General features: G+C 41.1%; 2 protein-coding genes across 3 annotated transcripts; both read left to right on the top strand.

The window, feature by feature from the left end:
• Positions 1 to 1079: 1079 nt before the first annotated feature.
• calhm3 (calcium homeostasis modulator 3) lies at positions 1080 to 3053 on the top strand. Its single transcript, XM_076285667.1, has 3 exons — positions 1080 to 1537; positions 1755 to 2010; positions 2245 to 3053. Exons 1-3 carry the CDS (start codon positions 1251 to 1253, stop codon positions 2701 to 2703), a joined length of 1002 nt encoding a protein of 333 aa, XP_076141782.1. The 5' UTR covers positions 1080 to 1250; the 3' UTR covers positions 2704 to 3053.
• Positions 3054 to 4779: 1726 nt separating this feature from the next.
• calhm2.1 (calcium homeostasis modulator family member 2, tandem duplicate 1) lies at positions 4780 to 14171 on the top strand. 2 transcript variants are annotated; one of them, XM_076285668.1, is made up of 3 exons: positions 4780 to 4968; positions 10303 to 10934; positions 13384 to 14171. In XM_076285668.1, exons 2-3 carry the CDS (start codon positions 10386 to 10388, stop codon positions 13789 to 13791), a joined length of 957 nt encoding a protein of 318 aa, XP_076141783.1. In that variant the 5' UTR covers positions 4780 to 4968; positions 10303 to 10385; the 3' UTR covers positions 13792 to 14171. The 2 variants fall into 2 exon arrangements, with proteins under 2 accessions (XP_076141783.1, XP_076141784.1); XM_076285669.1 differs by having other exon boundaries at positions 10437 to 10934.
• The last annotated feature ends 1052 nt before the right edge of the window (positions 14172 to 15223 follow it).

The following is a 15223-nucleotide window of genomic DNA, read 5'->3' on the forward strand; positions in this document are numbered from 1 at the left end:
ACAATACAGTACCTTCTCTAAATGTGCCTTATCCATACTTGCAAATAGCAACACAGAACAGACATGGCATCTCTTATGGATAATGAATGATTGCTGATTGAAGAATAGTGCAAAGGGGATTCAAATATTGACATTACAAGTTCATAATTTTGCAAGCAATATCTATTAGCTGTGAATAAATATTTTCCATTTGTCTCACACACTTAATCCAAAGAAGTTTGGATTCTTTGTATGATAACTGTGTTAAATGTTTTGAAAAAGGATGTGAAACATGTGTTAAACCAATGAAAATGTGTTAAATCATTTGCAAAAGATGACTTCTGTTGGGCTGAGAAGGTAAAGATCAAGATCAAGTGGATCGATTGGACAGGAGTCGGCATGGCCACCCTGATCAGTCTGCGGCTATGGAGTCCCATAGACAACAAACTGCCATGCACTGTGTGTTCTGACACCTTTCTATCAGAAACATTAGCCCTATACCTTTGTTCTGTAAGCAATTTTAGCTATCTTTCTGCCTCTTCTGTAAGCAGTGCCAGTGATTTTTGTCGTCTGAACATGGCACCACAAGAGGGCAAAAATAGATCAAGTAAATCCAACTGGTTTTGGGATTATCTTGTATGGAAAATAAAATAGACAATGTGCAATAGTTTTTCGATTTGTTTCATTTTTCAAGCAGAAGATCACTATCCGTAAATCCTGCAGTTTCTTCAACCAATGGTTTGATGTTTAGGCCAATAACCAAAGGAACAAAGTTTGCATTGAACCTGTTCAGTCCAGGAACTGGGGTTACAAGGGTGCGGTGGAGGATACATCACAGGTGCGCAGCCATATCGAGCGTTCGCTCAGGATCTGATGAACGAACGTAGGAATTCGATTTGGAATCAAACGAGTGCAAAATTCAGACTGTGTTGAGTTATTTGATTTGGACACCCGAGTAATTTATTTAATCTAACTGTTTTCGGCTGTTGTGTGAAATCGGAACTTAGCAAATGAACAGCCTTTCACGTCTTTCCATCCGTTGCGTTCTCTCCATATAGACTCTGGAGAACGAACGCAGGGATTCCGTGTGAATTAGACAAAAATCCAAAAATCAGATTGCTTTCGCGATTTGGTTTGGCTGATATTGACGTTGGTTTAAGGGATTAGACTAGTTTGCAGTTTTCGGCTGTTGTGGGAGATTCTAGGCGAAAGAAACCTAACCTCCACAAATAAACAGTTCTGGCCGTTTTACTTTTCAATTCTGCGAAATTATGGAGCGTCTTAAATTAGTTCTGCAATACTTTCAGTCCAACTCTGAGTCAATATCTAACGGAATCTGTGCTATTTTGGCACTTATCAGTGTAAAACTTTATACTAGTTTTGATTTTAACTGTCCGTGCATGCCTCAATATAACAAATTATACGGACTAGGAGTCATGTTCGTACCCCCGCTCATACTTTTCCTACTGGGAGTGCTAATCAACCGACACACGGGTGTTATGATGGAAGAATGGCTAAGACCCATAGGGAAACGATCCAAAAATCCTGCTGTGATCAAGTGAGTCTTCTAAGCGTTTTCTTGTAGACTGAATATTATGAAATCTATCCTGTAATTCACATATGCAACAGTGTCTTGTTTTTATATATTGAGTCAGTGTTGGTGTTTGCATTGGATTTAGTTCATTAGTTCATTTAATAACAGTAATTTGAAACCTTTTCTTGAATAGCTGATTTGTACAAAAGATATGTGAATGGTGTAATATTGTCTCTGTCAGACATTTGTTTTCAGCCATGATCCAGAGGAGCCTTCTGGCCCCCATGGTGTGGATCCTGGTGACCCTTCTGGATGGGAAATGCTTTGTGTGTGCGTTCAGCATGAACGTGGATCCAAACTACTTCAGTGGCATTCCGAACAACACAGGGCTAGAGATGACCAGGATCCTGGCAAAGGTGCCCTGCAAGGAGGACGCCATCTTCCAAAACACCACCTTCCGCAAGGCCGTGTCACGTTATGTCCGCTGCTATTCTCAGGTGACTGGCTTCATGGATGTTATTGAAGAGGTTAAATGTCGAAACTAACACACTATGTGTTTTCACTGAAGCTATATGTGTTAAAATAATGTTCTCAAGACAAGTCATTTGAAACAATAAATATGTACTGACAGACAACAATAGTGTCATGCTTTACAAAACAAAGTGGAGTTACACAACATGACCCTTTGTTCTTATGCCTTTCTGTTTGTATTCTCTCTGACCATTGCCCAGGCAATAGGCTGGTCCATTCTGCTGTTCCTGATTCTGTTGGGTGCAGTGGGTCGCGTCGTCAAGCCCTGCTTCAACCATGCCGGCTTTCTGCAGACGCGATACTGGAGCAACTACCTGGACATCGAGCAGAAGCTGTTCGACGAGACCTGCGTCCTGCATGCACGTGACTTCGCCCGCAAGTGTGTTGTGCAGTTCTTCGAAGGCAGGCGTGATGACTCCGTACTGCGTTTGCCACTGGCCCGCGCCCTCATCACCCGCCCCTGCCGACGGGATGAGTTTGAGGAAGAGGACGAGGAGGAGCGCCTCCACGGCATCACCCGTCAGGACCAGGTGGACCACCTGCTGCACGCTTGGTACCAGAGTAAGCCTGAGCTGGACGTGACTAAGATGGCGTACAGACCCAGAGCCTGTATCACCTGGGAAGATGACCAGGGACGGGCAGTCTTCTCGGATGTATAGGAACGAATGGGCTTGAAACTGGTTGAAGTTTGTGGATATCATATGGTGGTTTCCTTCAGTCATTTCATGAAGCTACTTCCACTTCAACTGACAGCCCAAGTCGTGGGAACATAAAAGACTTGAGTTTGCATCCTAGAGATCACACAGACGCAAAAGACTTTGTGACTTTGTCCTATGATAAATCTACTAGTAGGTAGATTGTGAGTAGGTGCCTGTATTCTTTCATCACCTTTATGGACAGGACCAAAGGAAAGTGAAGGCTTTACATCTAGAAACATAGAGGTAGACATATACCGATAGATAAATATATATTACAATTGAATAATGAGTGGCTGGGTGTGACTGGGGTTGAGGTTATGGTGTCAAATTGTATTAGGCTGCTCTTGCTGAGTCATTTGAGGTGGCTCAGATTTACTTTGTTTGAATTTGCATGTGTTGCCTCCACAGCCTATGACCTTGAATAGGGATGCAAACAACAGAGGAGTGTCTCTCTGTTCATCTTGAAATTAACAGAGCAACGTGACTGCTCGGCCAGCCACTTCTATGAGATTTTGTGGGAGAATAAAAAGACTTAAAAATTCGGAACAGACACATTCCAGTAGAGACATCACCCTAGTCCCATGTCTGTAGAGGCTAGACTTCAAGATGAGTTGAAGGAATGTAAAGCAGAAGTTGTTGATATCCTTTTTTAAAAGGTTGTCATATAATGTCTCATTCATAACCTATTCAACGTGTACAAATGCACCGAAAACCACTATAAATAAACAGATGTTCTTTTGTTCAAAGGCTTGGTCTGAATAATAGAAGTTCAGCAGGCCTTACTCAGACTGTCCTCTGAAAGGGCCGTATGATCTAAAACATTTATAATCTAAATATTTAGACCAGTCTCCTATTCAGAAGAGAATTCATAAAATGAAAAAGTTTTCTTCAGGGACAAGTGCATGGAAATTTGTGGATTCTGATGTCATGGTCTATAAATGGTGGATACAGTTCTGGTCTGCGGAGGAACGTACATTTTCTTTGTTCACTGTAGTTGGTTGTACAGCTACAAAAAGCCATTACTTGTCTTACACATGAACATGACATGACATAAAAATGCTCCAAAACATTTGTGAATTTTCTCAGCAAAAAGTTGGGTTAGTGTTTTGTGTGTGTGTGTGTGTGTGTGTGTGTGTGTGTGTGTGTGTGTTTCTACACTTTCCTCTATCGCCCTCTAGTCTCAGTTATGGTCATGGGATTTGGCAGATGCCTTTGTCCAAAGTGACACACAAATACAAAACAATATAATACTTACATTTAACAGGGAACAATTAATAATGTTGATCAGACTACAATAGCAATAATAAACAACAATATCAATTCAATCAATAGCCTAATGAAATAAACAATGAAAATGAAAGAAAATAGCAATAATAAACACTAATGTCCATTCAATCAATATTATAATAACAACAACAATAGCATGGACTACATTAAGAAGAATATCAATAAAAACAACAATGTCAATCAACAGCCTAATGAAAATAAACAATACTACACAAACCATAACGCATAAGAAGCGCTTAATGAACTAAGAAACATATAATTCCACTTTGCTGCATGAAGATAATATCTAGTCTGAATCTTTCATGTAACTTACTTGATGCAGAACTTTGTTTTGAGGTAACGTAAATGATCATGGGTTTCTTGTAAATAGTGTATTGGTACCATATGTAGTCCCAATGGGCTGAGGGCATTGAAGTGTTTTACTGTTAGTGTTATGTTGTGATTCACTGCAGAGGAATTTAAGGGGAAAGGCAAACATTGTGTCGAGTTCACAAACCTAAAACCAATGAAAGTATGGACACTTTTGTGTTTGTTGGTATGTTGTTTTTGTTTGGTGAAATGGTCTTACAATCACAGCTAGCTCTCTTGCTGGGCATACTGGAGGGACTTTTCTCTCTGCGTGTGGAGGGAACAGCCACGTGATGCCGTGCCATACCACACATGTTTCCACTTTAAAAAAGCCCTTTTTCCACCGGGGAGGAAACCAGACGCCAGTTCCGGCCTCCTTTGAGTCATAGTCCAGCCCATCTTTCTGCCCTCTTTCTTTGTCTGTCCCAATCATGGGCACCAAGTTTTTGAGACAAAAATACTAGCAGATACATCTAGTATTCATCCAGCTAATCGTGCCAATTAGCAGTGCCCTGAGGGAGGGTAGTGTTGATTCCACGGACAGCTGAGTGTTTGGGAAGAGCGGTGAACTTCATCTCAGGACTATGAGGCGTGAGTTTGTCTGGCTGTTTTACAGGGAATGTGCTTGCTAATTATATCTCAAGTCTGCATGCTGTCCTTTAGGAGTAATGCATGTTTAGCCTTATTGTGAATAAAATGAGTAGGCCTATTAATCCGGGTGAAAAAATGTCTGCTACATCAAGTAATTTCATACTATTCGCACATTCACTCATAGACACACACACACACACACACACACACACACACACACACACACACACAGCTAACACAGCAAGTGTTTTGTGTTGATTTGTCTCTGCTTTTTGTTTACTGTAGTCTACTGTATTGTCCTCTGATCCGATCCCTCATGCTATTCCTGTAGAAAACCCACAGCCCAATTGCATGCCTGCAGGTAGGCATGCTTTAAAAATGATAGGGAAAGATGATAGGGAAAAACATAATTTCAGCTAAGCATTTAATAATGAATGTTGAATATTATATTATAATACCTTAACTGGTAACACTTTATAATAACTACACACAACTCATCATTTGTCAAGCCTATATCTAAAATATGTTTATATGCAATAATATTTTGTTGATGAAGTAATATTTCCATTGTTACGTTGTTACATACGCATGCACTAATGATTAGTTAGGGTGAGGATACATATTTTATAAACCACTTCCTGATACTATAATTCATGATTACAGTTTTTCTCAGTCGCTTTGGTGCTTTTCTCAGATCAGAATGAAAATTCTCATAACTATTAGTTCAACCTCCACAACGTTTAGTCATTTGTGCACATCATAGTAGCAATTTCTCCTTTCTCTGAACAAATTGCAAATGCTTTTGGACATGTATCAGTTGCTTTGTCATGTCAGTCAAAATGAACTAACTTATGGATGCTGAATAGTTGTTCCCAATAAAACTAATAGTCTTCATTTCATTGCTTGAGTCATTACATACAAAATTGGTCAACTAGTTATCAAATTATGTTACAATGCTGTAGAATTGCAAAGAGCATATACAGTAAAAATGTGAAACGTACATATTCAGTGTCTTGTACTCACTTACTCTCCCAACTCCAGCAATTTCTAACTTTACTGTAGTTTTCAAATGGCTGTACAAGTACTGTATAGTGCTGTCTTGAGCATGTTCAGGTAGTGTCACCGAGTTCTGACCTTTTTTTGCATGGAAAAACACTGAGAGAATAAACTGCCATAATGAAAACATGACAAAGCCATTTACTATCTTGTTCATAAACAATGGTGTGAAGACTTCTCATTTTGATGACACTGGCAGTTTCATTGACATAAATACTTGCTTTTGAGGAATGGACTATCCATTTTGAGCAACTGACGTGCTCTTGCAGATTATTCACTAGGTTTTGCAGTTTGCACTAATTGTTTTGAGAACTGCTGTGCAAATGTTAATAGTGATGTCAGAAAAGCACCAAAGCGACTGAGAAAAACTGTAACTCAGGAGTTACAAGTGGTTAGTTAATCTATCAATCTATCCTATCAAAACAATGTCAAATGTGGCACTGCAGTTTGGGAATGAACGTTAGCTCATGCTCACATTTATTTTGTGTAGACTTTTTGTGGTCTTAATGCAACATTTTACAAAGCAGCTGACAGGGCCACCAAGGACTGTGAGCGAGTCAACAGCAGAAAACCATATTTAGCAAGCAGAAATGTCCTAGCCTGGTATTTAGGGTGTATCATAGACTGATGCCCTGTATACTGTATCTTCCATCAGCAAACTATAGCATTAGCAAACGTTAGTGTTGTGGCTAACTAACTTAACTCCTGTCAGTATGGTCAGAACACAATGGGATGACAGTCGAAAGAGACAATACAGTGCTGTCATCAATTTGTTTGGTATAACCGCGTTTATGTTTCACAACTACACCAACAATCAAACTAGCCTCCATCACTCAACCAATGAAAACATTAACGCTATTTTACCTATCATATTAAGCTGGTGAAAGATTTACGTACCTGCAGTAAAAACCAAGCATGTCCGATAAACATTCTCAGGTTTATTTCGGCTTCAAGAAGAAATGGGAATCACATTTCAACTGAAAATCATCCTACCATGAATACACAAGCCACAAGCTGTGAAACCGTAAGCTATCCATAGTGGTTTTCAGAAGTGAAGTGGAGTAATAAATGTGTCTTGCAGCAGAGCCCTATATGGCTCTGTCTTGCAGCAAGACGCTGCGCTATCTGGTGGACAAACTACGTAACACCAATACTGTAAATGCAGATCAGAGTGTGTGTACATGTGAGCGTGTGTGTGTATGCGTGCATGTGTGTGTGTGCGTGTTTGTGAGAGAGTGTGTGTAAGACGGTCTTGCCTTGTAGCTCCTCTTATCATCCTCTACCAGTAACCCTTCGCTCAACACCACCATCTACAGGCCGATGGGTGTACAGTCACTAAATGTACACATAAATGCATTTATTTTATACCCCCCCATGGATGAAATTCCACGAAACTTGGCATACCCCCAGAGGATGTCAGGTTAATCAGACACATGAAATTTGGTGCAGTTCAGAACTCAACAACAACAGTTAATGTGGTCCAGTTTATGGATGTGTGGTTTATCTTGTTGAAAATGTTTTGACTGGAAATGGATGATAATTTCGCTTCTGAAAAGAGCTGGCGATTGACCAACGGCTTTGTACACAAGGAAAGAGAAGTCTATTAACTCAATTCATACACATTACTGTGGTAAGTCAAAGGGCACTATCTCTTGCCCAACACAGTAATGACCCAAGTGGGACACAATGTGGTTTTGCTATTTTGTGCCCAATTCAGTAATCATTTTCCTGTCTGGTTCACACATTGTCTAAATAGCAAATCAATTGTGCCCATATGTGGACCTATGGCTGTGTTGGTGGAAGCACAAGGCGTGTGGTAAGATACATTGTTGCCAGTGTCTGACCAAGAAAAACCTAGTCAGAAAAAAAAGACACATTAACATTATTCCACTGTTATACCATGGTCTAGGTTGAAACAGGTGTCGTTTAAAAAGTGATACCCAGAGCGGCTATGGCTCTGACTACACCTAAAATTATTATGACGTTGCTTGACAACGCCTGAGTTAGTCCGCTCAGCTGTGACTTATCAACATTCCACAGCGTTGCGATAAACAGCTGAAAAAACGAACGATTTTAGGTCTAAAACTCATTTTGTATTATTAATTTCGTAGCCTAAGTGACCATGGTATAAACGGGGTTATGCCCTTCCATGCATCCATTATCAGAAATAAATGGACTTCGCGTCGGACCATTGACAGTCCCTAACAATGCAATGGCTGCTGAGTGTTTATTACCCAGAAAATGTTAAGGGTGACAATTATGCTTTCATTAGGTAACTCCAAGGCCGTAGTCATGATGTCAACATTGGGGGGGACCAAATCTGTGGTGGGGTCTGGGGGACCCCCAAACAGAATTTCAATACATTTCCTACCATGCAAAAATATTATTAAAAATCACAAACAAGTCGTTAGGTCAGTCAATTAGGTTATTCCAAACTTTTGACGGACATAGGCATGGCATGGATGGATTATGAACCCCTGGACACAGATGCCCCCCCCCCCCCCCTTCTGGTGAGTTTTGTGAAAAGAGAAGGGTGGAGAAGAAGCAACTTCATTGGTTCATCCCTGGACCCGTGACTCCATTTGTGTTCAAAATGTATACTTTAAAAGAAATTACAAACTAGAGTATCTTGTGATAACCTCATATTACACTGTGGTTCTTTGACTTATTACTTACACCTGAAGATTTTTTTAAACTAAGGCTTAGACTCATAGGTTTGGAGCCTAATAAGATTTTGTCTTTTAATTTAGATTTTATTATGCTGGCGGCTAATCACACAATTTTAACATAGTTTGAAAGGGACAGGATTCAGGAATAGGCTACTAAGACTGGCCCCTCTTCTGTCTGACCCACCTCATGTTACCCCTGTATGCATTATAGACTGGCTTCTGACAGAAATGACGTTTTGTGCCAACATGTAGAAACATTAGGCCTACTACAGCCTTTAATTGGTGAATGGAGGTGCAAATTCCTTTCTTTGGTTATTGTCCGCGATTCACATTAACTGTAGGCTATCACGTAGGCCTATTGTAAACGTCGCCACATTTGATCGTTTTGCCTGCATGGATGCACGATTGAGTGCGCATCTAAATAATATGCAAGATGCAGGGATGGATTACTGCACGGGCCTAGCGGGCCCAGGCCCAGGGGCCCAAGGGGTCAGGGGGCCCTGAAGCCCAAGCCTTTGCATGGAATCATTGCCTCAATATCAACAAATCAGGATGTAAGCTATGAATCTGATCGAATTTAGTATTGGCCATCCCCAAAATGCACCAGAATACAGGAAATCACTTCAAACAAATTAAAAGTTTGTGGGGGGCCCTTAATACATCTGGGCCCAGGGGTCCGAAAGTTCATAATCCGCCCATGGCAAGATGCAACAATCATTTCTAAGAGGCCTATAAACGGTAATTTCTGGCATTACTACTAGCATATGAATGCATTATTTATGTTGAAAGATGTGAAAGAAATGACACAGGCTTGCACAAATTCATCATTTAAAATAAAACTTTTCACTTTCGCTATCATTGCGAGAATAGGCTACAATATGGAAAATGTTCCCTTTCAGTCTGATCGGCTCCAAACATGTATGGGATTTCCTTAGCATGTGCTACACCTTTTCAAGAAGTTTTGTGAAAATTGTACCAGTAGCTTTTGCGATATTGTTAACAGCCCTACCTCACCGCAGTAGGGTGCAGTAAATGGAAGCTTTTGATAGCGCACTCCATTAACGAAAAACGGAAAATCACCTGGACAAACCACTCAGGGGTGTAGGCTACTCTGGAACCATAGGTCACTAATTTGTGCGTTATTTACGTTTGATTACATTTCAGATACAGTACGTGTTGGTTTCCTTTAGGCCTAGTATAGCGCTTTATTCTTTCTTTATTTTTCTATGTCCGAATATTGGGGGGGACATTTTGGTCATATTTGAATATTGGGGGGGGACACGTCCCCCTCAATGTCTATGGTGACTACGGCCCTGGGTAACTCTCTCTCTCTCTCTCAGTCTCTCTCTGTAGCCTATGTGTGTGTCTGTGTTTGTGTATGGGAAAAGGCTATTGAATAGGTATTGAATAATTACATATTGCAGCTGTTTTCTCACTATGAGTTTCTTTGCAACCTGACCCCTGAGTCGGGTCTCTGCATGTTTGCAATGACTGGCATGTACACTGAAAACTGATCCATTCATGGTCTCTCTCTCTCTTTCTCTTTTATCTCTCTCTCTCTGGGACTTTACTTTTCACTGCCTCTCCCTTATTGGTTGATATTTTAAAGTGTGAAGTGAACTAGAGGAAGGAACCAGGAACGTCTGCCAGTCTAGATTTTATACTTTACAAAACCCTGTACAATCTGCAACCATGGCTGACCTGGTCCGTGAGAACTTCAAATTCATGTCCCTCTTCTTCAAGAGCAAGGATGTGATGATCTTCAATGGGCTCGTTGCCCTGGGAACGGTCGGCGGACAGACGGCCTACAACATCTTTGCCTTCAGCTGCCCGTGTTCCACGGCACGGAACTACCTGTACGGCCTGACAGCCATGGGCGTGCCTGCCCTGGCCCTCTTCCTTGTGGGGGTGATGCTGAACCACAACACGTGGGACATCCTGTCCGAGTGTCGCTTGAGAAGGTGCCGGAAGCTCTCGGGGGTGGCCGTGTTCGCGCTGCTGGCCTCCATCGTGGGACGGGCGGCCGTGGCCCCCATCACCTGGATGGTGCTGTCGCTGCTCAGGGGCGAGGCGTACGTCTGCGCCCTGAGTGAGTTTGTGGACCCGGCGTCCATTAAGGATTTCCCCAGTAACTACTCGGATGTGCACGAAATCATGGCTGGCTTTCCATGCCAGCATGTTCCTGTGGAGCTGTTACATTTCTGGAATGTGATTGAAAGGAGACTACGGTACGAGTCTCAGGTACAGTAGTTTGCCAAACTCAGTAATAGTCACGCAGTAATCATAACTTCATGTTTGTAACACTGACTCTGTCCCTACTTAAAACCTCTTGATTTTTGTGGCATGTTTGTTAAACTAATGGTGAGAAGTCTTTGGGGTTTTTGTTTGTAATTGTTGAATCTAAACAAAATGTGTCACGGGGGATTTCCTTACACCACTTGTGGGAGGCAGAGATCATCAAAAGTGATTAAATTTATTTTTAACTCTAAGTGGTCAGCAACTTCTTTCAGTTATCTAACTTCTCATTTGCATGAGTGAAGTGGGACTGTTCTAAATACAGACATGATAATTTGACATCGAACAGCCCTGACACTGAGTTAACCCACTTGATCACTTGCAGGCATATTAACAGTATTATTTGTTTCCCTGTAGTGTAGACTCCCTTGATAATATCTTAGTGGTAACGGAAACACCAGTTTCCTCTTAAAGGTGTGATTTGCCATTTTGTTGCTTCCAAACCAGTGAATTGTGATGTAATTCTGTAGATGTAAAATACTATTTTCAGGGTGTTCAATAGTTGGTATCAAATTTTAGTCAGGCAATAAAAATGGCAGAAATGTGGCATTATCGGACCTTAGCAAGCATGTGCACATCAAAGGGGGCTTGAGCTACTGCCCTTTTTTTCTGGAGTGCTTTAAAAATAATTAAACATAAAATCCTGGAGCACAGCTTCGGATAAGAAAATATTGATTGAACAAAAACAACACAACAATTAAATGTCAGAAGATTAGGTTTTGTTGATGTTGCATTAGTAGAGTGACCATTTCCATAACACCAAAAAGGAGGACACTTTTTGCGACATTTAGTGATGCAAGAATAATTACATAAGACACTGGTGTAGGCCTACTCTAAACTACAATACAATTTTGTTCATGATAACGATGGTATCATGATACAGTGATTCTACTCTTCATTGCAATTATTCATTGCAAGACAATTTGATCTATGATATATCATGATGATGTATGTGTAACAGAAGAAGGGAAAAATATTCCTGGAAAGGAACAAAAAGTGTTTGTTCACAGTATTTGTATTTAATACATTGGGGCGTCTGTTTCAAAAACTGACCAGATGAACCTGCCTTGCAAAGTGCACAGTGCCACAAAGCATAGGCCTATACATTTCTGGACTGATAATGTGCAAATTAAGTTCACATGAAAATAAATAAACAAATAAATGAATAGCAAAAATACACATGTCCCTATAATAAACTAAATTAAATTAACATCTTAAATAGGCAAGGTTGGGTTGGGTAAGCTAGGGTAAGCAATGGTGATTTCTACCATCTAACACTATTTGTAACATTCAACTTTCTCCTCCCGATCCGCTAGCTCTCCATTCTCGGAGTATGTAAAAATTCCAGGGGGGTATTCAAAGTACGTGGTTTAGTGACAAACCTGGGTAAGTTAACTCAGAGTAAGTGGTAAACTTCCTAATAGAAGAGCTGTATGGCTTCATTCACCTAACAAAACAATGGCATAGGGCTCTTGTTGTAGAAGGTTTCCCCACTTACTCTGAGTTAACTTGCCCAGGCTTGTCACTAAACCACATACTTGGAATACCTCCCTGGTCTTCTTACACAGCCTTGGCTCCATAAACTGGAAACAAACAAAGTGAGGGGAGCCTGTCCTCCAAACAACCAGCAGCCATGGGGCAGTCGTGGCCTACTGGTTAGGGCTTTAGACTTGTAACCGGAGGGTAGCCGGTTTGATCCCTGACCAGTAAAAACGGCTGAAGTGCCTTTGAGCAAGGCACTTAACCCCTTACTGCTCCCCGAGTGCCGCTGTAGCAGGCAGCTCACTGTCGGGATTAGTGTTCACTGTGTGTGCTGAATGTGTTTCACTAATTCACGGATTGGAATAAATGCAGAGACCAAATTTCCCTCACGGAACGAAAGAGTATATATACTTTACTTTACTTATACAATAACAAAACACTGTGTAGTTTCTTGGAGAGCACTGAAGGAAAGAGTGAGTTACCTCTCTGGGGTGATTTGTTTGCTCTTTTGTTCAGATATGATGAAAGCTGTTTTGGATAAAAGTGTCTGCTAGGAAACATAAACATAAACAAACATCATCCGACATCTTAAAGGGAAAATCTGTCTATCATTAAGAGAAAATGTTGGCATTTCCAGAAAGTTACAGTAATTTCTTTTACTTTAAGAGAAATGGAAAAATGTTTAGGCAAGCAGTAACAATCCATGTTGTTAGTGAGGTTGTTGAACTTGTGAAATACATAATAGCTATGGCCTTTTTGCCTAACAGTCTCTGACTTGATAGAACCCAGTAATATAATAATGTACCAATAATGTAAAGTCCATTAATGTAATGCAATATGCAATATGCAGTATTGCTTGTGTGTGTGTGTGTGTCTATATTTGTGTATTTGAGTATCTGTCATTGCCCTACAGTTGCTGGGTTGGATACTGGTGGGCTTCGTGTCCCTCTTCGTGTTCCTGATGCTGTGCCTCAGGCGCTGCTGCTCTCCCCTGGGCTACCAGCAGGAGGCGTACTGGTCCCACTTCCGCTCCCAGGAGAGCAAAGTCTTCCAGAGCACCATGGATGCCCACGCGCACATCCAGGCCATCCGCAACGTGCGCAGCTTCTTCGGCTTTGTGGCCCTGGACAAGGACGAGCAGGAGCTTCTGGAAAGCACGGCCGACGTCAAGGCCGAGGTCCCCAGCCTGGAGTGGAACCGCATCACAGGGGTGTACCTATACCGGGAGAACCAGGGAGCGCCCCTCTACAGCCGCCTCCACAAGTGGTCCAACTACACACTGCAGAACAACATCGAGGCTATGGAGAAAGACTTTTGCTAAGAGAGACCAGTTACTTTAGTTTCTCTTGAAACATACACACATCTACTAGTACTAGTTCATGTTTTCTGTTCCTGTAATTGACTTCCTCTTTAAAGTCAGTCAGTAACCATAGAGAAAGACACATCCTTATGGCAAACAACTGCACCTTCGTTTCATATACAACTGCAGTATGAAAGATGTTGAAGATGAATGCATGTTGTGTGATGAATTTCAGCATGTAATGAAATCTTTCAGACGAAAGATAGACGCACAAAACCAATCTCTTGTGGCCTTCTCATGCAGCCCTATTAGGACATTGGCCATTTCCTCCATTTATGATTGTAATGGCGAGTCAATCTATAAAAGAACAAGACCAAGGTTGTGCCTTGACAACATACAAATCTTTCTTGCATTCATTCATTGTATGTTAACATCATTACATTTTGTGTGAAAATTGTACTCATTTTTAATATTCACTGTCTCCTAGAATATGCCAATTTGTCTCAACAAAATGATGTTTACAAATGAGACATAGACATGTAACTGCATTTGTAAGCCTCAATTTTGATAGCTCATGGCACCAACTGAACTGAGAATATCCACACAGTACAGCTTGTATTTTTAAACTTTCTCCACTTGGAGGCGCAGTTGTTATGCTCCTGTCAGTTGCATGGTACTAAAAATAGCCACTTTCCTGTGACTTTGCAGCTCATCTACCTTTGCAAAACCACGTCATCCATGGAATGACCATACAAGGAAACTGTCATTTCAGATATAAACAATCTCACCCTATGCCTTTTCTTGGCAATTTGTGGGTAGGATTGAGACTGTTTCAGGCAAAAATGACATACCTGTTTTTATGAGATTAGAACCTACATATTTATGACATGAAAATGTCATTGTAACAGAACACAATGGAGCAACCTTGACATGAAATCTTACATTATAAACAAAAAAAGGAGATTACGATGTTGAGTTTGAATATTTTTTCTGTGATTGAGAACAACTACATTACTATATTACAACTCATATTATAACTCATGTTGAGTGACCTTAACTCAGGGTTTGATCCTAGGCAAGCTTATGGAGCTAAATGCAGATTGAGACATTGCACTTATTCAGCTGTTTTTGGTAAACAACCAGCACTCAACCAATGGGGCTTTCTACAGCCTGTGTGTAATTAATGCTGTAATATAGATGATGGCTTTGTTAGCCTTTGGAGGACAATAGCAGGCAGCATCCATCCGCCCAGTACAATCACAGGAGTGGATTAAACTCGGTAGATAAGTAGACAGAGGGGTGTGTGTGTGTGTGTGTGAGGTGGGGCGGGTTGTTGGTGGTGGTGGTTGACCAGTTCATTGTCTACTCTCCAAATCAAATAGCTTTTGCGGTTTTATGCCCATTGAACCCCACCCCACAGAAGACCATGAAGGACCCTCATTTTGGGAAACAA

Source organism: Alosa pseudoharengus, unplaced genomic scaffold (genome assembly GCF_046254945.1).
Source record: "Alosa pseudoharengus isolate Yale_2024_CS ecotype anadromous, Long Island Sound unplaced genomic scaffold, YU_APseudo_1.1 YU_APseudo_1.1_scf_15, whole genome shotgun sequence".
Lineage (NCBI taxonomy): Eukaryota > Metazoa > Chordata > Actinopteri > Clupeiformes > Clupeidae > Alosa > Alosa pseudoharengus.